The sequence below is a fragment of the Hemiscyllium ocellatum genome, chromosome 15, assembly GCF_020745735.1.
Source record: "Hemiscyllium ocellatum isolate sHemOce1 chromosome 15, sHemOce1.pat.X.cur, whole genome shotgun sequence".
NCBI lineage: Eukaryota > Metazoa > Chordata > Chondrichthyes > Orectolobiformes > Hemiscylliidae > Hemiscyllium > Hemiscyllium ocellatum.
Genome location: NC_083415.1, coordinates 47448824 through 47473083, shown reverse-complemented (window position 1 = coordinate 47473083; position 24260 = coordinate 47448824). Strand labels below are relative to the sequence as shown.

Below are 24260 nucleotides of genomic sequence, written 5' to 3'. Positions count from 1 at the left end.
AGGTAATACAATTGTGACTGATCTACCATGAAGCAGGAGGCACCATATTTTGGTCCCCATGTAAAGTGGCTTAAACAAAATATTCTAAAAGCCTAGATGTATTAAGATGTTCCTTCTGCTAGCATAGAATCGCCACAAATTATGTATGTGCACGCTTGAGCATACAATTATAAAAATAACACCACTTAAGATTTTTCCTTTTAAGTACACTGAATATTAGCTCTACAACATAACTAATTCCTTCAGTTTCACTGTGCTCACCTCTTTGATTGCTGGCTCCATTCCAGCATGGTCAGAAAGTTTATATGCTGCACTCACAAACAAAGCAGTTGTTTCTAATCCTTCTTCGAATTGAAGATAAATACCTCCCAAATCATCAAGACGTGCAACCAGATCCTTAAAAAAAATAAAGTTAACAACAAGAGGTTTTTTTCCCTAAAATAAAGAAAATTTGAACTTATGTTATTGTTTACATCAAAGAGTGTTTTTGGTGTGGTACATCTTTATGTTGTTTAAAACCAAAAAGACTTCATAGAGGAACTGTGAGGCTTCCATAACTTCTGAATTCTGCTTCTCCAAATGTTATGTTCAATATTTGTAATGACAATAATCAATTTTCTACTTAACTTCATAGTCACAATTCTAAATACTTTTTTTCATTAGGGATGGTAAGATTGCTCGAGTACTCTGCTACTATTCTATTCATCACTCTGCTAAGGGTGAAAGTCACATCAACATTTGCAGCATTAAAGACAATATTGTTTATCTTAACCTGGCATGCCATGGATTTCAGTGAGAGGTAAGCAGAGGATAAGGAGCAGAGCACAGAATAAATGGAAAATATCTAAACAAGAAACAATGCAATGCAATGCAATCCACATCTATTAGTCATTGACAGAGATAATAACAATTTGTTAGCAGGGTACTATCTATTTGATAAATAGCTGCCTTTAAACTAGTTGCATTCTAAAGATCCTGATAGTTCTTTCAAAGCTATTTATTTGACTGCGTTTTCTAGTGAAATTATTTTCCCTCGTGTACAGAAAGCTAGTTAAGTCAGATACTTCCATATTTAGTAACCATGAAGAACTAAATAAGTAAGAAAATTAATCTGAGCATAGTTTAGTGAAGTGTTTGCCACAATTTTTTAGTTAGACTTGAACAATTTTAACAACTGCTGTAAAATGTACGATTGCTTGTTTTGCAGCAGTAAATGGATTTGCCTGGCAACAACAGCCTTAAACAAAGTCTAGAATAGCATTATTTTCCTATCTTTTGAAAACAAGATAATCATATCAGTGCCTCACTGGGTCTAATAAAAAAGTGTTATTTCCGGGACAGTTATTAATTTTATCTAGGTATCAGAACATGGGAAAACAAAGTTGATCTACAAGTCTGAAATCAAAAGAAAAATAGGTTAAAAAGGTAAAACAAATCCAGGAATCCAAGAAATACTAAATAGCAAACACGTTTACAAAGGAATTTATCACAAAACGTTTGATCTTTGACAGTATAATGAAAAATGTTTAATCTCAATTCCATACTATTTGACATCTGAGAGATACCTCTTCATTTAGAGAGGTGACTGGTGGTGAGCTTAATCCAACTGACATCATACCAATTCTCTCTTTTGGGAGGGGTCAAGGCGGCCAGACGGTCATGGTAACCTCATCTGGTGTGGGAACTGAACCAGCTACTTTGACATCACTCTGCTTCCCAGTCCTTTGTGAAGGATACAACCTGAACCTCAATCTATTTTTAAAAATGTTCAAGTAGGTTATAGTGGACTATGAACAGTAAAGCCTAAAATGATCCACTCCAACCTGCGAATCATTTAAGCCAATTTTCAGTTTTAAAGTAAAGAGCCTCGATTACCTTGTGCTAAGGGAGCTCCACTAGTCTGTTTTCCCATCAATACAACTACAACATATATTTAAGAAAAGTAAGGCGACAACAATTTGGAATTTATCTTGGGTCACGGGAGCCTCTCGGACATGATTACTCGAAAGGGAAAACTACTCAATGCGCTATACACAAGGGTATAATAATGACAGCATGCCATAAATTCTGCCTTAGGTGAAGCACACAGTTGTCATACTGATCAAATTTATAAATTTAGTTACATTTAAAAAGAGAGAAACTTGCTTTGGAATTTGTAATATTGAATATAAAGTAATTTCCGAAGTTCACAGGAACGTGCAACTCTTTGTCCAAGAAGTATAATACTTTTGAAACAAAACCAAAGTTATCTCTGCCCAAATAAAAGACATCAATTATAAAAACTCAAAATTTGTGAATTACCTTTATCCAAATGGTCAGAGGTTCACACTTGTGCATACAAGTAATATGATAATTGCTTTAGAATTTGTATGCGCAATCTCTGCTCTAATGTTTGCAGATGAAAGTTAATCATTGATCCCATCAATACTGCAAGCAGGAATGTTTCATTCTAAAACAAACAATTTTTCTAAAACCTAACTGCAATCCCCCTCGTCACCAATGACAACCTTATTTTTCCTCAATCCAGCATTGAAACAAAGGTACATACCTCAATCTCTTCCAGAATGCTCCTTAGATCAGCCTGCTGAGATAGGTAAGAAGCAGCAAACAATGCATGGATAATTCTGTAAGAAATACCACCACATTCAGGGATGTTAATTGTAAGAGGTCCATTTTCCTATACATGTTAATTTTACTTTATTATAGCCAGCATCCCTAACCATTTTCATTAGATTGTTACCATGGCAAATGTAACCAGAAATGTCTATTTATATATTTGCAATCTCACATCAAAGAGGTGATCAGAAGTAGTTTCATTTAATGGCCCGACAATCTTATATCAAATGTACTGGTAAAAGAAAACCAGAATAATCAGATTATACTAACATCGAGTATCTGTAATCTCATTATTTCTGTAAAATCAAAAGATTGGAATGATCTGAGGTTACTCATTTTATTGAGACTCCGGTTGAGATCACAAAATTATGATTTGGTTTTGTACTTTTTGTACTGTCCCTTTCAACAAAAAGACGTTTTCCATCCTTCTCAGATACCTTTATTACTTAGCAGCTAAGTAAAACATAGCACAACTTTCTCTAATTTCAATTACTGTTGCAACCTCTGATCAATATTCCCAAATGAAGTTTACAATATTATGGCTTTAAGACACGTAATTTCTCTGTTTCTTTTTAAATGTGTGACTGCTCCCACAGAACCAGGATTTTTAGTTTTCGCTTTCTGCTAAAATTGCAGGTGAGACAATCTATTTTACTGAATCTGCCTTTGCCAAGGGTGCATTAATGGGATGTTACTGCACTGGAACAGTTAATTTGTTAACATACTCTATCAAAATGCTTAACAAAATAGTAACAGTTAAGTCAATTCTTTTCTTTTGACTATTTTTACACTACAGTTAAAATACAAAGTGCGATTTGCTTAAAATCAACTAGTTTGACTAATCTAATTGCATCTGGAATGCACATTAACATTTAAGGCAGCACAGTGGCTAGCACTGCTGCCTCACAGCACCAGGGACCTAAGTTCGATTCCAGCCTTGGGTGACTATTTGTGTGGAGTTTGCACGTTCTCCCCATGTCTGAGTGGGTTTGCTGCGGGTGCTCCGGTTTCTTCCCACAGTCCAAAGATGTGCAGGTTAGGTGACTTGTATACACCAAAATTGCCTATAGTGTCAGGATGTGTGGGTTGGTGCATTAGTCAGGGGAATGGGTCTGAGTGAGTTACTCTTGGAAGGGTCATTGTGGACTTGTTGGGCCGAAGGGCCTGTTTCCATAATGTAAAATAAGAAAAAGTTAGGGTCTCTGTTATCTTAAGGTATTTTGAGGGGGCTTAGTCTGATGCAAAAGAACAGGAATGTCTAACATTCATCTTTATACACCACCGGGTGTTAGGAGATGTATATAGTTATGTCTATAGTTAGAGGGACAGACAGGCGGTTCTGTGGACATGGACGAGACTCTCGGATGGTTTGTTGCCTCCCGGGTGCCAGGGTCCGAGACGTCTCGGACCGGGTCTTCTGAATCCTTAAGGGTGAGGGTGTGCAGCCAGAAGTCGTGGTGCACATTGGCACCAACGTCATAGGTAGGAAGAGGGGTGGGGAGGTCATCCAGGAGCTCGGAGTTAGGCTGGAAGCTAAAAGCTAGGACGGACAGAGTCGTCATCTCTGGGTTGTTGCCGGTGCCACTTGACAGTGAGGCAAGGAATAGGGAGAGAGTGCAGTTGAACACACGGCTGCAAGGATGGTGTAGGAGGGAGGGCTTCAGGTATTTGGACAATTGGACTGCATTCTGGGGAAGGTGGGACCTGTACAAGCAGGACGGGTTGCACCTGAACCAGAAGGGCACCAATATCCTGGGAGGTAGGTTTGCTAGCACTCTTCAGGGGGAGTTTAAACTAATTTGGCAGGGGGATGGGATCCGGACTTGTAGTCCAGCTAGTAGGTTAACTGTTTTTCAGGATGTCCAAGAATGTAGGGAGGCTGTGGAGAAGGTAGCACTGACAGGGACTACTTGCGGATACAGAGATGGGTTCAAGTGTGTATACTTCAACGCAAGGAATACCAGAAATAAGGTGGGTGAACTTAAGGCGTGGATTGGTACTTGGGACTACGATGTTGTGGCCATCACGGAAACATGGATAGAAGAGGGACAGGAATGGTTGTTGGAGGTTCCTGGTTACAGATGTTTCAGTAAGATTAGGGAGGGTGGTAAAAAAGGAGAGGGGATGGCGTTGCTAATTAGAAATGGTATAACGGTTGCAGAAAGGCAGTTTGAGGGGATCTGCCTTTGGAAGTAGTATGGGCTGAAGTCAGAAATAGGAAAGGAGCAGTCACCTTGTTGGGTGTTTACTATAGGCCCCCCAATAGCAGCGGAGATGTGGAGAAACAGATTGGGAAACAGATTTTGGAAAGGTGCAGAAGTCACTGGGTAGTAGTCATGGGCGATTTCAACTTCCCAAATATTGATTGGAAGCTCTTTAGATCAAGTAGATTGGACGGGGTGGTGTTTGTTGCATGTGTCCAGGAAGCTTTTCTAACCGAGTATGTAGATTGTTCGACCAGAGGGGAGGCCATATTGGATTTGGTATTTGGTAACGAACCAGGACAAGTGATGGGCTTGTTAGTGGGTGAGCATTTTGGTGATGGTGACCACAATTCTGTGACTTTCACCTTGGTTATGGAGAGAGATAGGTGCATGCAACAGGGTAGGTTTTACAATTGGGGGAAGGGTAAATACGATACTGCAACACAGGATCTGAGGAGTATAAGTTGGGAGCATAGGCTGTGAGGGAAGGATGTCGTTGAAATGTGGAACTTTTTCAAGGAACAGATATGACATGTCCTTGATATGTATGTAACTGTCAGAAAGGAAAGAGATGGTCGTGTGAGGGAACCTTGGTTGACAAGGGAGGTTGAATGTCTTGTAAAGAGGAAGGAGGCATAAGGTTGAGGAAACAAGGTTCAGACAGAGCGTTGGAGGGATACAGGATAGCCAGGAAGGAGCTGAAAAAAGGGATTAGGAGAGTTAAGAGAGGGCATGAAAAATCTTTGGCGGGTAGGATCAAGGATAACCCCAAGGCCTTTTACGCGTAAGTGAGAAACATGAGAATGACGAGAATGAGGGCAGGTCCGATCTAGGACAGTAGTGGGAGACTGTGTATTGAGTCGGAAGAGATAGGAGGGGTCTTGAATGAGTACTTTTCTTCAGTATTTACAAAGGAGAGGGACCGTATTGTTGAAGAGGAGAGTATGAAACGGACTGGTAAGCTAGAGGAGATACTTGTTAGGAAGGAAGATATGTTGGGCATTTTGAAAAATTTGAGGATAGACAAGTCACCCGGGCCTGACAGGATATATTCTAGGATTATGTGGGAAGCAAGAGAGGAAATTGCAGAGCCATTGGCAATAATCTTTTCGTCTTCACTTTCAACGGGGGGTGGTACCAGGCGACTGGAGAGTGGCGAATGTTGTGCCCCTATTCAAAAAAGGGAATAGGAATAACCCAGGGAATTACAGGTCGGTTAGTCTTACTTTGGTGGTAGGCAAAGTAATGGAAAGGGTACTGAGGGATAAGATCTATGAGTACCTGGAAAGGCACTGCTTGACTAGGGACAGCTAGCATTTGTGAGGGGTAGGTCTTGCCTTTCAAGTCTTATTGAATTCTTTCAGGAGGTGACCAAGCATGTGGATGAGGATAGAGCAATGGATGTAGTGTACATGGATTTTAGTAAGGCATTGAGAAGATTCCCCATGGTAGGCTTATGCGGAAAGTCAGGAGGCATGGGATAGTGGGAAATTTGGCCAGTTGGATAGAGAACTGGCTAACCGGTCGAAGTCAGAGAGTGGTGGTAGATGGTAAATATTCAGCCTGGAGTCCAGTTACAAGTGGAGTTCTGCAGGGATCAGTTCTGGGTCCTCTGCTGTTTGTAATTTTTATTAATGACTTGGAAGAGGGAGTCGAAGGGTGGGTCAGTAAATTTGCAGATGATACGAAGATTGGTGGAGTTGTGGATAGTGAGGAGGGCTGTTGTCGGCTGCAAAGAGACTTAATATGATGCAGAGCTGGGCTGAGGAGTGGCAGATGGAGTTCAACCCTGTCAAGTGTGAGGTTATCCACTTTGAAAGGACAAATAAGAATGCAGAATACAGGGTTAACGGTAGGGTTCTTAGTAAGGTGGAGGAGCAGAGGGATCTTGGGGTCTATGTTCATAGCTCTTTGAAAGTTGCCACTCAGGTGGATAGAGCTTGTAAGAAGGCCTATGGTGTATTAGCGTTCATTAGCAGAGGGATTGAATTCAAGAGTCGTGAGGTGATGTTGCAGCTGTACAGGACCTTGGTAAGGCCACATTTGGAGTACTATGTACAGTTCTGGTCGCCTCACTTTAGGAAAGATGTGGAAGCTTTGGAGAGGGTGCAGAGGAGATTTACCAGGATGTTGCCTGGAATGGAGAATAGGTCGTACGAGGATAGGTTGAGTGCGCTAGGCCTTTTCTCATTGGAATGGCAAAGGATGAGGGGTGACTTGATAGAGGTTTATAAGATGATCAGGGGAATAGATAGAGTAGACAGTCAGAGACATTTTCCCCAGGTACAACAGAGTGTTACAAGGGGACATAACTTTAAGGTGAAGGGTGGAAGGTATGGGGGGGGATGTCAGGGGTAGGTTCTTTACCCAGAGTGTGGTGGGAACATGGAATGCGCTGCCTGTGGGAGTGGCAGAGTCAGAATCGTTAGTGACCTTTAAGCAGCAATTGGATAGGTACATGGATAGGTGCTTAAGCTAGGATAAACGTTCGGCACAACATCGTGGGCCGAAGGGCCTGTTCTGTGCTATATTGTTCTATGTTCTACGTATATAAAGTTTAATCGATGTATTTTTATTCAGCTACATTTATTTCAACACCCTATTAACAGACCTCACTGATCTAATTTTGGACTATTGACCAATAAGACAACAGTATTTAATAATCCACTCCCAGGACAAACCAGGGATTATAAAAATACAATTATAGCTGAATTGCCTCGGCTTCAGGAATTCAATTGCCTGGGGTCAGGGCCACAGACCTCTGTCCCTCTATACTTTCAAGTCCACATTTCACCTTCATTACAATCATACTGTGCAAAACCTCTGATGTGACTCTACGGTTACCTAGGTATTAAGAACATTGTTGTTTTTAACACGTGCACATATTAGATTAGATTAGATTACTTACAGTGTGGAAACAGGCCCTTCGGCCCAACAAGTCCACACCGACCCGCCAAAGCGCAACCCACCCATACCCCTACATTTACCCCTTACCTAACACTACGGGCAATTTAGCATGGCCAATTCACCTGACCCGCACATCTTTGTGACTGTGGGAGGAAACCGGAGCACCCGGAGGAAACCCACGCAGACACGGGGAGAACGTGCAAACTCCACACAGTCAGTCGCCTGAGTCGGGAATTGAACCCGGGTCTCAGGCGCTGTGAGGCAGCAGTGCTAACCACTGTGCCACCGTGCCGCCCACGGTGCCCATTATTTCAATGTAGTTAAAAACATACAGACTCTTGATTACATACTAGTATGATTTCCAAGAACTGACTCGTAAAAGAACTGATTTACATAAAGATTTAAAATTAATCAATTCCGAAAAATTTCTTGAGCTCACCAATAATTGAAATAAAAGGGAAGCCTTACCCCAAAGATCCATCATCTTTAGATAGGTGAGCAGAAAGGGCTGCAAGAACATCCCGAGATGCCACAGGAAGAGCAAGATTACTCAAAGCTCCAACTGCATGGTAAATCTGGGTAATTGAAGAATCATCACTCACAGCTGCCAACAAAAGATCTCGAGTTTCATTGCTGACTTTAATCTGTGAATACATTTGAGACAACGGTAAGCAACTGCTAATTGCCGTTCCTACTTGTCGCACTGTCATTCATAGTTATAACCTCTTACACTTGTCAGTTCTCATAGAACACCATTGTTTTCCACAGCTCAACAGGATAGGTGCACACATCTATGAAATAAACGAGCTGCATTTTAGATTGTGGACTGCACTTCAACATAAAAATACCATTGAAGCGCTGTCCCAGACAAGAGAATACTGTGACATCCTTTTCACTACACTACTGTATACGACAATAGTCCATGCTGGACAGAGTTGTACTAACATTCTGCTGCTACAGAAATATCATGGAGGTAGCTCAATATAAAGCTGGCAGCATTAGCATCATGAAGCTTCTATCACGTACTATTAAATCTCTCAGATACATACAGCTAATCAAACTTGTATAAGCGCTTAAAACATGTTTGTACAAATGCTATTTAAAACATCAGATTTCCTGTATTACTACCACTTCTGTGCTTTCATACAGGCACTTCAGTAAAATATGACCATTTCATGACAGAAATCAATTGTGGAAAGAGTCCTGCAACCTGTACTTTGCTTGGGTCCACAGGAGTGGGGCAGAGCATGGGTAAAGAGTGGAGCTGGAAAAAGCACAGCATGTCAAGCAGCAGAGGAGAAGGGGCGTCAACGTTTCAATATGTTTTTCAAAGCATAATAGCAAAATAAAACAATTCATCGTAAGTTATTTTCTGCATAACTTACTTCACAATTCGAGAGGGCTTGACTCGCTTCAGCAGCGTAGAAAAGAGAATCAACATTTCTGGAGTCTACTTGTGATTTCAAAAAGTTGCAAGCGACCTGATTGAAAAGAAGAGATCCAGAAATCATCTTCTGCTAGTTATACAATTATTTCTATTCAAGAAACAACAAAAAATTGTGGTAATTGCTTATGCACTTTTTTTTAAACAAACTGATGGAATAATCCATTCACTGTGGTTCCAAACTGTCGTTCCAAAACTATTCTGCTGAGTGTAATGCAGCAAAACAAATAACTGACTAATTTCCAATACTGATCTTCACATTGATAAGCAAACAAAACAAAATTATTAAAATGTAATAATGGACAAACCACAAATCTCTACTTTCACAAAACTTTACCAGATTTGTTAAAGGTACTAGATCGGCAAAATTCCTAATGGCCTCACAAAAGATGTTCTATTCTTGAAGCCAATCAGTTTTCCTTAAATACAAATTATGTAAGCAAGCTTTTAAGCTCTCATTACCTTTGGCACCTTCCTCTTTTCTCATCATTTGGCACTACATTTAAGGATGGGAAAATCCTTAACATATTAGATCAAACAATATTTTGAAGTACATCTCCACTCAAGAGAGGTAGATGTTTAGAAGTCTCTTCCATGAATAGCAGTAGATGCTGGATCAGTTGTGAATTTTAAATCTGAGATAAATAAATTTTTGTTAAGTGAAGGTGTTAAGGGATTTGAGTCAAAGGCAAGCTAGACCACAGATCAGCCATGATCTTAATGAATGGTGGAACAGGTTTGAAGGGCTGAATGACCTATTCCTAAGAGAATCTGCAATACTTCATTATCCAACTGCTGGACAAATTTCCCCATTATGATTCTGCAATAGCCACCTAGTGGTAGACAAATGTGAATTCAACAATTCATTTCAAGAGATTTTCTAAGTGTTTGTGGGGTAACTTGGGTTGGCTAGCCACCTTTACTTGGAGCTGACAAAGCCTGCAACATAGAAGAACAAGGACAACAGGCACATGGAAGTGCCATTACTTCTAAGCTACACATACTGCCAACTTGAACACATATTTTTATTCTTTCATAGTCATTTGGTCAAAAATCTGAAAATTCTCCACTCAACATCACCATGAGAGTTTCTTCACTGCATTAGTTCAAAAGGTGGCTCCTTGGATAGGTAATAAATGCTTTGCCAGTAACACCTATGACTCTAGAGAAAATGTTATCCCTCTATTTCTTTAAAAACAAGCAATCTGTTTCTTAGCCTTCAATGTTAGAAGCAGCAACAGGGCAGAATAGGCATACTCAAAATCAATGGACAATGATGGAAAATGGCTAACTTCAGAATATCTTATCTAGCTGCATATTCTGTAATGGACACACTAGACCTGCTGGCTAGTTCTGGGGTACAACAGGTCACCTACTATTCTGACTTTTAAACTGGGAATTGTAACACAAAACATAACGCTGGTGTTCCAAAATATCACACTACATCTCCATTTAATGCATCAACTTTATCCATACAGGTAAAATGTACAGAAAACACATATGAATAAAAATAAATAGAGGGAAAGGGAGAATACACACATGCAATAATTGCAAAACAAGATGGTGGAAATATTTAGGGTTTCTATAGGGATAAAGTAGGTGGATGCAATCAGTCTTTACATGAAAGCTGATATCACACCTGCAGATGGTGTAACCACATCCATAGGGAAGGGTCGAGATGATTCAAAGACAATGCAAAGATTACAAGAGGAGGCACCTCCTCTGCTATTGCTAAAGAATCAGACTGCTGATTTAATATCCAGAACTGGATGAACAAAGATTTCCTTCAAATAAATATATGGAAGACCAAAGCCATTGATAACAATCGCCACTAGTAATTCTGTTCTCAAATTACCATTGCATTGCTCCCTCTGCCTGAGGCTAAACCACTTTGTTTGCTACATTGGTTCATATTTGACCACAGAGGAATGTCCAAACACATTGGCATGCCAATAAGACTACCTACTGACATCACTGTAACACTGTCCAACCTTACTCACCTCACCTCATTAGTGCTGAAACTCTCATTATGCCTTTGTTACCTCTAGACAACTTCATCCTATGTTTCATCCGCATTGGCTGCTGGTCAACGAAAGTATTGATTTCAAAATGTTCACGCTTATTCACAAGCTCACGGCCTCATTCCTTCCTTATATTAATCTCCTTCAGCCCATAACCCTCAGAGATATGTATACGCATCTCATTCTGGCCGCCTCGAACAACCTCAGTTTTATATACTTCACCATTACTAGCTGCCTCTTCAAGTACTTTCGGATTTAAACTCGAATTTCTATATTACACATTTCTGTCCCACTTTCCCTCTAAGATAGTTGTTTTAAACCTAACTCCTTGATGAAGCCTATGGACATCTGAGTGTGTGTCTCATTGTATGGTTCACAGTCAATCCATTTTATTATGCTCTTGTGCAATGGCTTGGATAACTTACAATGTTGAAAGATATTGCATAAATATAAATTGCATGCTAGTGAAATCAAATTAGGTTATACATTCCTTTTCATTACTACTTACCTGTTCATCTGGTACTTGATCCCCAAGCTTTTGCAAACCAACTATGGTGTAATAGGCATTCTCCAAATTAGAATAAGGCTGTTTTAAAGTTTGTGCTAATCTTTCAATGTCAGAATCTGACAAATAGTGCTTAACAGTGACGGCCTGTGCAATGGCTAACAAAGCCAAGGTAAGCAGAGTCCCTGTACCTGAAACATGGGGGAAAAAAAAAGAGTTGTTATCTGTGTTTTTTCTTATCTGTAATATTCATTATCTTGAAGCACATTAACAACAACTGAGTTCCATACAATAAAAACAATACATTGTAAAGATATATCCTGGGCTTCCCTGAATTTACAGAATTGACTGATGTGGACATCATTCACCAGCAGCAAAACAAAACAGAAGACAAATATTCTTTTGACAAGTGAAGATCTCTCAGTTTTGCTCAGTGTTCTATTTGTGACAGGAGTTTAAAAAAACTGAACAGTGAAACTGGACAAAAAGAGAAATTTGCAGTTGTGAGGGCCATTTTAGATTAGATTAGATTATTTAGTGTGGAAACAGGCCCTTTGGCCCAACAAGTCCACACCGACCCTCCGAAGAGCAACCCACCCAGACCCATTCCCCTACATTTAGCCCTTTGCCTAACACTACAGGCAATTTAGCATGGGCAATTCACCTAACCTGCACAACTTGGACTCTGGGAGGAAACCGGAGCACCCAGAGGAAACCCACGCAGATACGGGAAGAACGTGCAAACTCCACACAGATAGTTGCCTGAGGCGGGAATTGAACCTGGGTCTCTGGTGCAGTGAGGCAGCAGTGATAACCACAATGCCACCTTCTGCAACTTATTGACACGAAGCTAAATTTGAAATTTCTTGCACCCTGTACATTATCTGTACGCCAGCAAGATTCGAAAAAAATTAACAGATTTGAAAAGAATTGTACACAATTTGAACTTCAGAATGTCTGCAGGCAATCCAGAAAGAAGCAATTAAACTCATCAACCCTCATCTCTAGTTTCTGTTCCTAATAGCATCGTAAGTGCCCCTATATCATACATGCAGTGTTCAACATATTCTCCAGGACTAAAAAAGACTAATATAAGCCAGCAAGCACCCATATCTCATGGACAAATTATAAAAATATTCAATTACTTGATACTATTTAGTCAATTCAAATCAAGTTTATTTAGAGAGCAATGCATTAGTTTTCACTATGACATCAGGGAGGATTGCATATAAGTCAGTGCACTAGAATGACAGATCCTATGTCTAGACACATTAAACACTAATACTTACAATTAAAATACTGCACATACTTACACTAACCTTAACATCTACATAATAGTCAATTTTGTGTAAAGGTCAACATTTCCTTAATCTTTCTTGTATTTCATGTAAACATTGATCCGCGTAACTAGGCACTGGCCATAATCTTACAATCTTCATTACACTCAACACATGTGTCATAAGATTGTTTAGTTTTCCAATCACACCATTGCTCAAAGGAAAAAGAGACTATTACAATAAGTCCAGCATTTAAGACAGCCAGTTTGACTTCAATGATGGGGAAGCATCTGGAAACAATTACTTAAGATAGACCAGTAGTCACGTGGAAAAAGATGGTTTGGATACCTATGGAGACCCAAGTTCGAGTCCTACATACTCCAGAGGTGTGTAATAGCATTGCTGAATAGGTTAATGAGAATTTCTCAAAGTCTCTTGGTCGTCAGATGATAAAAAGGTGGCCCGTTTATGAAAATCTAACATGGATTTCTAAAAGGAAATTAACTTGGAAATTTTTTTTAAAATGCCGTAAAAGTGGTTGATTAGGGTAATGATGTGGTACACATGGATTTCCAGAAGGCATTTGAGAAATACTACGTAGCAGACTTGTAAGTTATTGCTCATGAAACAAAAGAAACAGTTGCAATGTAGTTACAAAATTGGCTGAGTGATAGGAAAGAGCGAGCAACGGTCAATGGTTATTTTACAGGCTGAAGGAAGGTTTGCAAGTAGTGTTCCCCAGTATTGGGACCTTTGCTTTTCCTCATATCAACAATGATAGGAGTGGGTAGCTTGGTGCTATATGAAGTGCAAAGAGTAAAGTGATGCATTCTGGTAGAGAAAATATGGACAGACAATATAAAATAAGGGATATAATTCTAAAGTGTGTGCAAGAACAGAGGGACCTGTGCTTATATATGTACAAACCATTAAAGGTGGCAGGACAAGTGGAGTGAGCAGCTAATAAAGCATACAGTATCCTGATCTTTATGAAGAGGGGCATAAAGCACAGGAGTAAGGAGTTGATTCGGAACTTGTATAAGATGCCTACTGGACCTCAGCTAGAGTGTTGCGTATAGTTCTAGGCACAAGGCTAGTGGAATGATGTGGAAAAGATTTACAAGAATGGTTCCAGGGATGACAGTTGAGTTATAAGGGAAAATTGGAAAGAAGGCAGCCAAGCAGAGTAGATCTGAAAGAAGTTTAAAAGACCACATACAGCCTGGATACAGAAGGTAGGGAGAAACTCTTCCTGTGTGTAAAAAGGATCATAACTAAGAATTAAAGTGATTTGCAAAATAAGCTAATGGAAAGTGCATAAACCTTTTTCACACAATGAGTAAATATCATGTGGAATGCCTGAAATTGTGGTGAATGCAGGTTCAATTGAGACATTGAATAGGGCATTGGATAATCATTTCAATAGAAGCAATGATCAAGAACATGGAGAAACAGCAGGAAAGTAGCACTAAGTCAGGATGCACGTTTAGACAACCTAAGCAGATGTGGGCCAAACTGTCACACATCTGTGACAGTTTCTGAGGGATGGAATGATGGATTTTTAATTTTTTTTGTTTCAGTAGAAATTGTGACAATTTCAAATCCCTGATATTATAGTCATTAGATTACCTATACTTTAATTACAATGTTCTCTGGTACCATGCTTCACATTATATCATACGAAGTTGACATGAAAAATATCAACGATTATGTATCCATTTAGACACAGGATGCTAGTAAGACATCAGAAATTGCACTACAAATAGTTACAAGGTCTGAAATTGCTTTTCCTTCAATCCCACTCTCTAAATCAACCAAAGTCCTGATTAGCTTTCTATTACCAGTAGTCATTTTAATCTCTTGAAATCATGGTCATATCTACCAGCTCTCTTGAATAATGTACTTTTCCGCAACTCTTATTCTTTCCCTCTCTGGTTGCACTGAAGAGATGCTCCTGACAAATGCGTATCATCTGATAATATGGGAGGAACAACAGATACACAATCCAATTCAAAATTCAAGTCATTGTGTTTGCCGATAAATAATTGTGCAGCAGTTAGAGAATTCAAGATATCAGAGAAGAATGTTAGAAATTGCAAGAAGCTCTACACAGCTTAGGCTGATGCCCAACACTAAACTCAACTGCAAACGATGTCAATGAAATTTGACAGAATGGATTCTTAGCTTAAAGACCTCTTCGAATCTTTGCCCTGAAACAAGCAAAAAAAAAAGGAAAAACCAGCCTTGAATGTTTTTTTCAGATTTATGAAGGGAAATGATTTTATACATTGACAGAAGGCCAACATTTTACAAATTTTCCCAAATAAAGTGATGATGATAACAATGAATAAATTTGTATGCAGTTTTAGTTGAAAAAAAATTAGTGCACAGAAACTAAAGTATCCACGGAGGCTAACACTTTGTTAATACAACTGAAAACAAAAATATTTTTTCAGATTATCTTCTGCTATTGTGATTCAGACTACAATTTATTACTATTTGAAAGTAAAGTATTTTGGAGAGCTTTTTGTGGGAAGATTAAGAGAATAGTTGCTAATCGAGCTACTCTGCTCAGCTAAGAGGCTGATGGGAGACGATGGCACCACAACTATTGTAAATTTAAGACTGAATTGAATATTTATCTATAGGCTTAAACTGTAAATAGGATGATTGAATGCAATTTTGCCCTCATCACTCTGAAGAAAACTAGACTATAGCTACTACTGCTTAACCTATCAAAAGCATGGCATAGCTGACTAGTAATTAGACGATATTTTTCATGCTTTAAGATAACAGTTATCCCTCTAATCTGCTTGGATTTCAACTCATTCAAGTAATACTTCTGTAAAAGTCAATACCCTACTTGCAACTAAACCTTTGGTTTAAAAACTTGAGTATGTATTGGCATGAGCTGAAAATGTGTTGCTGGAAAAGCGCAGCAGGTCAGGCAGCTTCCAAGGAACAGGAAATTCAACATTTCAGGCATAAGCCCTTCTTCAGGAATTTCCTGTTCCTTGGATGCTGCCTGACCTGCTGTGTTTTTCCAGCAACACATTTTCAGCTCTGATCTCTAGCATCTGCAGACCTCACTTTCTCCTATGTATTGGCATTCCAATTTTATCAGTGTAAAAGAAATATTTATATCCAAGAGGTTAGGTATAGTTAGGACTTTAGGGACCAAAGAGAATGGGCAAAAGCAGTAATAGACTTGGATGGTCACCATCATTATATTGAATGGTGGAACACGCTCAAAGGGCTGAATGGCCTACTCCTGGTTCATACATTCCTTGTTTTTAAGCTTGTGAAATTGAATATTCACAGACACTTTGCTCTTTAATTAACAGAAAATACCTCATATGAGGTACTGAACTGAATATTCAACTGGATAAATGCTATACACACTGCCACTCATTGGCTACTGTTACACAATATTGTTTTCTGTGTCCCATCCTTTATCTTCTATTCTCAAGAAAGTGAACATTGATAAGTGTATAATTACAGAAAAAGTCACCTTGAAAAGACACAGTGCCATCAGACTTGTAAGCAATCTGGTGAATGTTTGGTAGAACTTTCATTTGATAAGGGTGACTGAAGGAATGGACACAAACAAGCATCTATAGATATTATTTGCTTGGATTTCCTGAAGCCACTGAATGAAGTTCCTCATAAAAAATATTTGTTAATGTTTTGGAAGGAAATTAGGAACTGGGAAATTAGGAAATTGGCTAACTGCAGGGCAACAAAAAATGGGTTAATAGGCAGAACTAATAAGTGGCATTTCACATGAACTGGTGCTGAAGCTTCAACTATTCAATATTTTCTTTAAATTACATAAGTAAGGACCAGATATTTCTCTCAATATAGATTAAGACACACCATTTTTCAAGCATGGAAAAGGACAGTAGGCAAGGCACCACACAAAAACCATGTCCAAATCTACCAGCAACTCAAAGTTAGTTGGCATTGTATGTAGCTTAGGCAAAAATAATATTAGAAAACTATTAGTATGTTAAAAAAAAATCAGCAAAGATCAATACTGGACATAAAGACACAGAATAATGCAATTCCTAAATACAGCTCAGCTAAACACAGATAAAATTAAAAAAAACGTGGCTTTGCAAATACTATCTTGCGACTCACTTCGGAGTCTCCACCTCCACTTTGGGAATCCCTATAGAACACACCGTTGCCACCAGGTGCATGTAGTGGAGGGGGTGAATTTTAAAGTGATGCTTGAGGTCCCAATCAACTAGGCTACTCTGTCAGGGATGGTGCTGAGTTGAGTGCTGTTTGAGTTGGATTCAGCAGACAAGCTGAGAGTATTCTTTTATGGTCCTGTAGTTGGAGGAGGGAGATTAGAGATACAGGAGTTGCTCATCTCAAATTCACAACTTCTATATTGCTGTCATAACCCTTACTTATATGGCTATTCTAGTTCAGTTCTGGTCAACAAACGCACAAGGGGAGAATCTAGCAATGTCACTGCTGTTTTAAGATTGAGGAGAGATGGTTAGCTTCCACACATCATCTTAAAGACACACTCCTCTGACCACCTGTACAGAAAGGCAACAGTGTGTACAACAGGACTTCAAGAAGTGAGGGTCAGAACCCCAAGCAAAGTTGCAAGCTCGAAGGCAATGACTACTATAGAGTCCCATCTCCAAACCTTTCTCACGCTCACATCTTATTCATTGCCCCAGACCCAGTCTCTCAATTCACATCAAGAGGTTAAGACAATTTTCAAGCCTCTAAATGGGGTGACAGAAGGAAAACATTTGGGAAGTCACTGGTGCACTATCTACAGGATGCATGTTGAACTGCTCACCACAAATTCACAATTTCTAAATTGCTCTCAAAACCACTACAGCTGCACCTGTTCCAGTTCATTTTTGGTTAACAATAAACCCAAGATTCATGCTAGACAATATCCCCAGTATTGTTAACTTTGTTTTTGCTTCAAATATTCTCTGCTTTCGTTTAGAAATTTACATTGTCCTTCAGAAATGAAGTGCATCCAACTGCACAGGTGTTGCACAAACCATTGACACGAGCAAACACTCCAGTGTGGTAAAGAATGCAATGCATTGTCAAAGGTACCAATTTAAGTGCTTCATCACCAGATAGCTCAGTTAAAAACATTCCAATGCACCATTCAAAGGAAAAACAAAGAGTTCCCCTGGTATTCTGGCCAACATTTCCCATCAAACTAATATTATTAACAAATTGAATTCTTCTCATAACCACTGAAACTGATACCATGCTGATACAGCAATACACTTCAAAACATGAAGCCCAATGTGAAGGATTCAAACATTTTGATGTGAAATACCATGTGGAAAGAAAATATTAACCTTGCAAGGCAGCACAGCTGAAACAAAAACTCACAATAAAATTGTAACTTCAGCATTTTGCTGTAAAGATTAGGAGGTTGGAACAGAGATCCACATTATTCCATTATCATTCAAAAGAGCTCACATGATTAGATTAGATTCCCTACAGTGTGGAAACAGGCCCTTTGGCCCAACAAGTCCACACTGACCCTCCGAAGAGAAACCCATCCAGACCCATTTTCCTCTGACTAATGCACCTAACACTATGGGCAATTTAGCATGGCCAATTCACCTGACCTGTACACCTTTGAGACTGTGGGAGGAAACCGGAGTACCCGGAGAAAACCCACGCAGACAAATGGAGAATGTGCAAACTCCACACAGACAGTCACCCGAGGCTGGATTCGAACCTGGGACTCTGGTGCTGTGAGGTAGCAGTGCTACAGTGAGCCGCCCATTTCTGCAAAATTTCTTACCCCTTTAACATAAAGCACCACAGTGTGCTTTAGAAATGTTATAAGCAACATTGACAGTCTACATAAGGCAGATTAGTGTAAAGTACTAATGGAGAAAGTGAGGACTGCAGATGCTAGAGATCGGAGTCAAAAGGTGCAGTGCTGGAAAAACACAGCTAGTCAGGCAGCATCTGAGACGCAGGGGAGTCGACGTTTTGAGCACAAGCTGTTCATCTATAAAAGTACTAATGGCTCATCAAAAAGTTAGATTTTATGAGCTTCAAAGGAGGAATGGGGTGGGGGAGCATGACATTGAGGTGTACAAAAGGAATTTCAGAGCATAGCATCTAAGTGCCTATAGTAAAATGCTTAAAATCAGGAACTCTCAAGAGGCCAGATTTAGACTACTCATAGCTTGGAGGATTGACGAACTGAAATAGATTACATAGACAGGGAAGGTTAAAGCCATGATATTTGAAAACAAATATGAAGATTTTAAAATTGAATTGTTGCTTAACTTGGAGCCAAAATAGATCAGTGAGTAGAGGGATACTACGAGAACAGATTTGCTATGGAGGTTATATATGGGCACAGTTTTGGATAATTTCAAGTTCATGAAGAGTCCAAAAATGGTGACTGGCCAGGTGTCTTAAGGAATCAAAGATATGGATAAGACCTTTTACAGATGAACTGTGGCCGGAAGAGAGTCGGAACACGTCTCCATTTCCCTGGAGATGTAAGTAGGCAGTTTTAGTGGCAGCATGAATGTGATGGGAAGTTCAAATATGATAGCAAAGTTCTAAACAACTGAGTTCAACTTGACAGTTGCCAGGGAGTGGGATGGAGTTTGTGGCTAGGGAAAGGCAAATTATCAGCATTGTGCATCACTATCTCTCTGAAACTTGACTGTCTCTTCAGGGTGCTAGGCCAGATGCAGATGCTAGAATTACAGGATACCATTCAAGGCTCGTACATAGGCTGTACTTTGACCAATCCCTCTTCTAGAAAGGTTTATAAACAGAGTGCTTGGTATATTAAAGGTGTTGATATATTAAAGCTAGATGATGGGATATGTAGGAATAGAGACAGGCATTCCATAGGATGGAAAAATAGAACCACATGATAAATTGCACAGATTTTAACTCTGGCATTGCTCTCAGTGAGCTTCAATAATATTCTGGCTCTTCTATGACTTAATGTCAACAGTCATGCACAATGGTGCAGAACTGTTGTAATGTGCTTTTGGAGAAGATTGCTCGCTGAGCTGGTAGACTTGTTCTCAGACATTTCGTCACCATGCTAGGTAACATCATCAGTGAGCCTCTGATGAAGCACTGGTATTCTGTCCCTCTTGCTATTTAGCTGTCTTGGTCTGCTGTGATGGGTGATATTACTTCCGGCTCTTATTCTGAGAGTAAATGGGATCCAAATGCCAGGTCTCTAGGAACTCTCATGTGTGTCTTCGTTTAACCTGCCCCAGTTTGGATGTATTGTGGATGTAGGTTTGCTCGCTGAGCTGGAAGGTTCATTTCCAGACATTTCGTCACCCTACTGGGTAACATCTTCAGTGGGCCTCTGGACGAAGCATTGCTGATGATTTCTGCTTTCTATTTTCTTCTCAAAACTGGATGCATTGTTCTGGTTGAACTAGTGTTCCTCTTTGTCTTGTGTACGGATACTAATGATGGTTGGTCATGTCTTTTGGCAGCCAGTTGGTGCTCATGTATCCTGGTGGCTAGTTTCCTGCCCGTTTACACAATGTAATGATTGTTGCAGTCCCTGCAGGGTATTTTGTATATGACATTAGTTCTGCTGGTTGTTGCTACCATGATGCCTAGGGCCAGAGTAGTCTGGTCTTCATCTCCGAGATGTCTTTAATGTATGGCAGGGTGGCTAGAGTTTAAACTTTAATGAGCCACCACACACTGCAGCACCCAGGAATTAAGAGAGGCCGACAAAAAACACCTGCACAACGTATTCAGGAACAATGGGTACCCAATAAGCAGAGTCCACCAAGACATAAAGAAGACGACACAACATGCCCAGAAACTCTAGCTATCCTGCCAAACATTAAAGACATCCCAGAGATGCTGTCCAGACTACTCTGGACCTAGGCATCACGGCAGCCCACAAATCCACCACCACACTGAAATAGCTCTTGATGAATTTAAAGGATCCCGAACCAACAACCGGCAGAACAAACGTCATATACAAAATACCCTGCAAGGACTGCAGCAAACATTACACTGGACAGACGGGCAGGAAACTAGCCACCAGGATACATAAGCATCACCTAGCCGCCAAAAGACATGACCAACTATCACTAGTATCCATACACACAGATGAAGAGGAACACCAGTTCGACTGGGACACTTCATCCATCCTGGAACAGCGTAAACAAAAAAGACACACATGGGAATTCCTAGAGAGTTGGGATTCAAACAGGAACCCCATTAACAAATGTACCGATTTGGACCCCATTTACCAACCTCTCAGAATAAGAGCCAGAGGTCCGATCACCCACCACAACAGACCATGACAGATAAATAGCAAGAGGGACAGAACACGAGTGCTTCATCAGACATTCACTGATGATGTTACCTAGCATGGTGATGAAACATCTGAGAACAAATCTACCAGCTCAGTGAGCAAACTTACAAGCTAATGTTATGGATAATACTAGTGGCTAGCAAGATAAAGATGAGAAATAAAAGTTTGGAACATTTTTCGCACACATATAGAGTGCCTGAGAGTACCCGGTGAGAAGGGATTATCGTTGTGCTGGCCACAGAAAGAGCATTCAAAATGGAACACAACGTGATCCTTCATTCCCAAGGCCAGAAAAGAGGAATTAATACAACAGGCCATGATGTAACTTTGACCATCATGATTTTGGTGCTCTAAGTAGTCGAAAATGTAAGTTGGCTGGGAAGAGAGGGCTAAACTTGAAAAGATTTCAAGAGACTGATGGGACAGTTAGGCATGATAAAAGCTCAGCAGACCATAGGTGTTGTTCTCTCATTAGTGAGATGATTGGTGGTGAGTTTAACCCGAGGGTCGTCATACCTCAGACAATGTTGGTAACCTCAGCCTATATGGGAATAGAACTCTTGCTGGCAATGTCAGTTTGCATTGCAAACCAGCTGTCCAACCAACTGAGCTTTCAAATTTTCCAATTATTAAAAAACATTACTTGCTCAGCCACTTAACAACACACCTCAAGGGCATGTGGTACTTGTACCCAAAACCTCCTGACACTACCATTGTGTCACAAACAATGGGATTAAGTGAGTGAGGACAACAGAAGAAAACTGAAGGACCAAGTGTCTGCTGGGGAGGTTTAAGGAACAGAATCAAAAAGTGTGGAGCTGGAAAAGCACAGTAGGGCATTCAGCATCTATGAGAAGCAGGAGAGTCAACAGTTCAGACATTCCCCTTTGCCAGATAGGTCAACTCTCCTGCTCCTCGGATGCTGCCTGACCCGCTGTTGCTTTTCGAGCACCACGCTTTTCGACTTCAACTCTCCAACATCTACAGTCCTCACTTTCTCCTACGTTTAAGGAGCAGAGTGATTTACAGTTTGGAAAGGGAATGGCAGGCAGCAGTGTGCAAGAGAGATTCGGCAAGGTCGAGGGCCACCATACAGGGGCTGATCCACAACCAACACCTCACTCTTCCACCTGCCTGAGTGCGACACGGTGGCTCAGTGGTTAGCACTGCCGCTTCACGGTGCCAGGGACCCGGGTTCAATTCGGACCACTGCCTGTGTGGTGTTGGTACATTCTCCTTGTGCCCCCCCCTCCTCTAGGTGCTCTGGTTTCCTCCCACAATCCAAAGATGTGCAGCTCAGGTGAACCGGCCATGTTATTAGATTACAGTGTCATTAGATTACTTACAGTGTAGAAACAGGCCCTTCGGCCCAACAAGTCCACACCGACCCGCCGAAGCGCAACCCACCCATATCCCTACATTTTACCCCTACCTAACACTACGGGCAATTTAGCATGGCCAATTCACCTGACCCGCACATCTTTGGACTGTGGGAGGAAACCGGAGCACCCGGAGGAAACCCATGCAGACACGGGGAGAACGTGCAAACTCCACACAGTCAGTCGCCTGAGTCGGGAACTGAACCCGGGTCTCAGGCGCTGCGAGGCAGCAGTGCTAACCACCGTGCCGCCCACTAATTAAATTGCCGGTAGTGTTAGGTGCATTAGTCAGAGGGAAATGGATCTGGGTGGGTTGCTCTTCGGAGGGTCGGCATGGACTAGTAGGGCCGAAGGGCCTGTTTCCACACTGTAGGGAATCTAATCTGTGATGTGGAGGTGTCGGTGTTGGAGAACCTCCCTAAGCAGCACCAGCGCTGCCCAGGGGCTCTTCCCCCAGAGAAGCAAAAGGGGGCGGCTGAGAGGGAGCCACGTCCTCACTGAGTGTTTGATCTCCCTCGGAGTGTCTCCTCGCCGCCGCCAGCCCCGGCTCACGGCGCTCTCGGCTGGAGAGGGAGGAGGAGGCTCTTCCCCCGCCGCCGCCCTGATAGCCCCTCTCTTCCCACCCCCTCCTCCTCCGCGGGTTACCTGCTGCTCCCATTGTCGCGGCGCCTCAGGGACCGTGGGGTGGGGGGGATACGACAACGAGGAGGTCACCCACCCGGAGAGAGGTCAAACCCACCCGCACATCCGCTTCCGGGGCAGCGGACTCATCCACTTCAAGGGGGTGGGGGGGGATCTTGGAGAAGAAGGGGCACGGACATACACACTGCAACCGTTTGAAGTGAAGACGTTAATCGTCTTTAGAGTATTTTTCCACCAATTTAGTAAACCCGTATCACAAATAGCGCCCTGTTTCCGTCGGGGAGTCGAAGGGACAGAAGGACTCCTCCCCTCCTCGGATGTAATTAATCCATTTTATTTTATGTGCTGAATTGAAAGAGGTGGCCAGATTTCAGAATTGCTCCTGATGGGCAAAGGCAATTTGTGCAAGGTGTATTTTTCAGGGAATTGTCCGCCCGAGCAAGCGGGGGATGCGGATGTGTTGGGAGACGATTGGTTGCCGCGACCCGTCAATCTTCCCGGTGTCACGTGACGGACGACGGTCACGTGGGTTCTCTCATGTATCAGTCCATTCATTGACCAGGAAGGAGGTTCCAGTTTTCATTTCTGATGGATTCTAGGGTCATAAGGTGTTAATGTTGGTTTCTGTTCCCTTCAGTGTTCAGTGATGTGTAGTTTAGGTGCATTAGCCGCGGGTAAGATAGGTTGGGAGGATGGGTCTAGGTGGAAAGTTCTTCAGAGGGTCGTTGTGGACTTGTTGGGCCAAACAGCCTATTTCCACACTGTAGGATTTCTTAAAACAAAAGTATTTATTACTGAGATAATTTCTGTGATTCTGTCCTGATTCAGAAGCTAAGAGTAGGAGTAGGTCATTTCATCCTGCTCCACCATTTAGTATGATCTTGGCCAATCTTCTATCTCAAAACCATATTCCTGCTTTCTCTCCAACCC

The 24260-nt window shown here is 41.2% G+C and overlaps 1 protein-coding gene across 2 annotated transcripts in view; it reads right to left on the bottom strand.

Moving 5' to 3' along the window:
* rpn2 (ribophorin II) overlaps nt 1-23419 on the bottom strand; it is a 57725-nt gene extending 34306 nt beyond the window's left edge. For both annotated transcript variants that reach the window (XM_060836094.1, XM_060836095.1), the window contains exons 1-6: nt 23334-23419; nt 11701-11888; nt 9113-9208; nt 8196-8371; nt 2549-2624; nt 262-396 (exon numbers count right to left, since the gene is read on the bottom strand). In XM_060836094.1, the coding sequence (XP_060692077.1) occupies nt 262-396; nt 2549-2624; nt 8196-8371; nt 9113-9208; nt 11701-11888; nt 23334-23346 (684 nt within the window). In that variant the 5' untranslated portion in view covers nt 23347-23419. The remainder of the gene's footprint in view (nt 1-261; nt 397-2548; nt 2625-8195; nt 8372-9112; nt 9209-11700; nt 11889-23333) is intronic.
* Between the last annotated feature and the right edge of the window lie 841 nt (nt 23420-24260).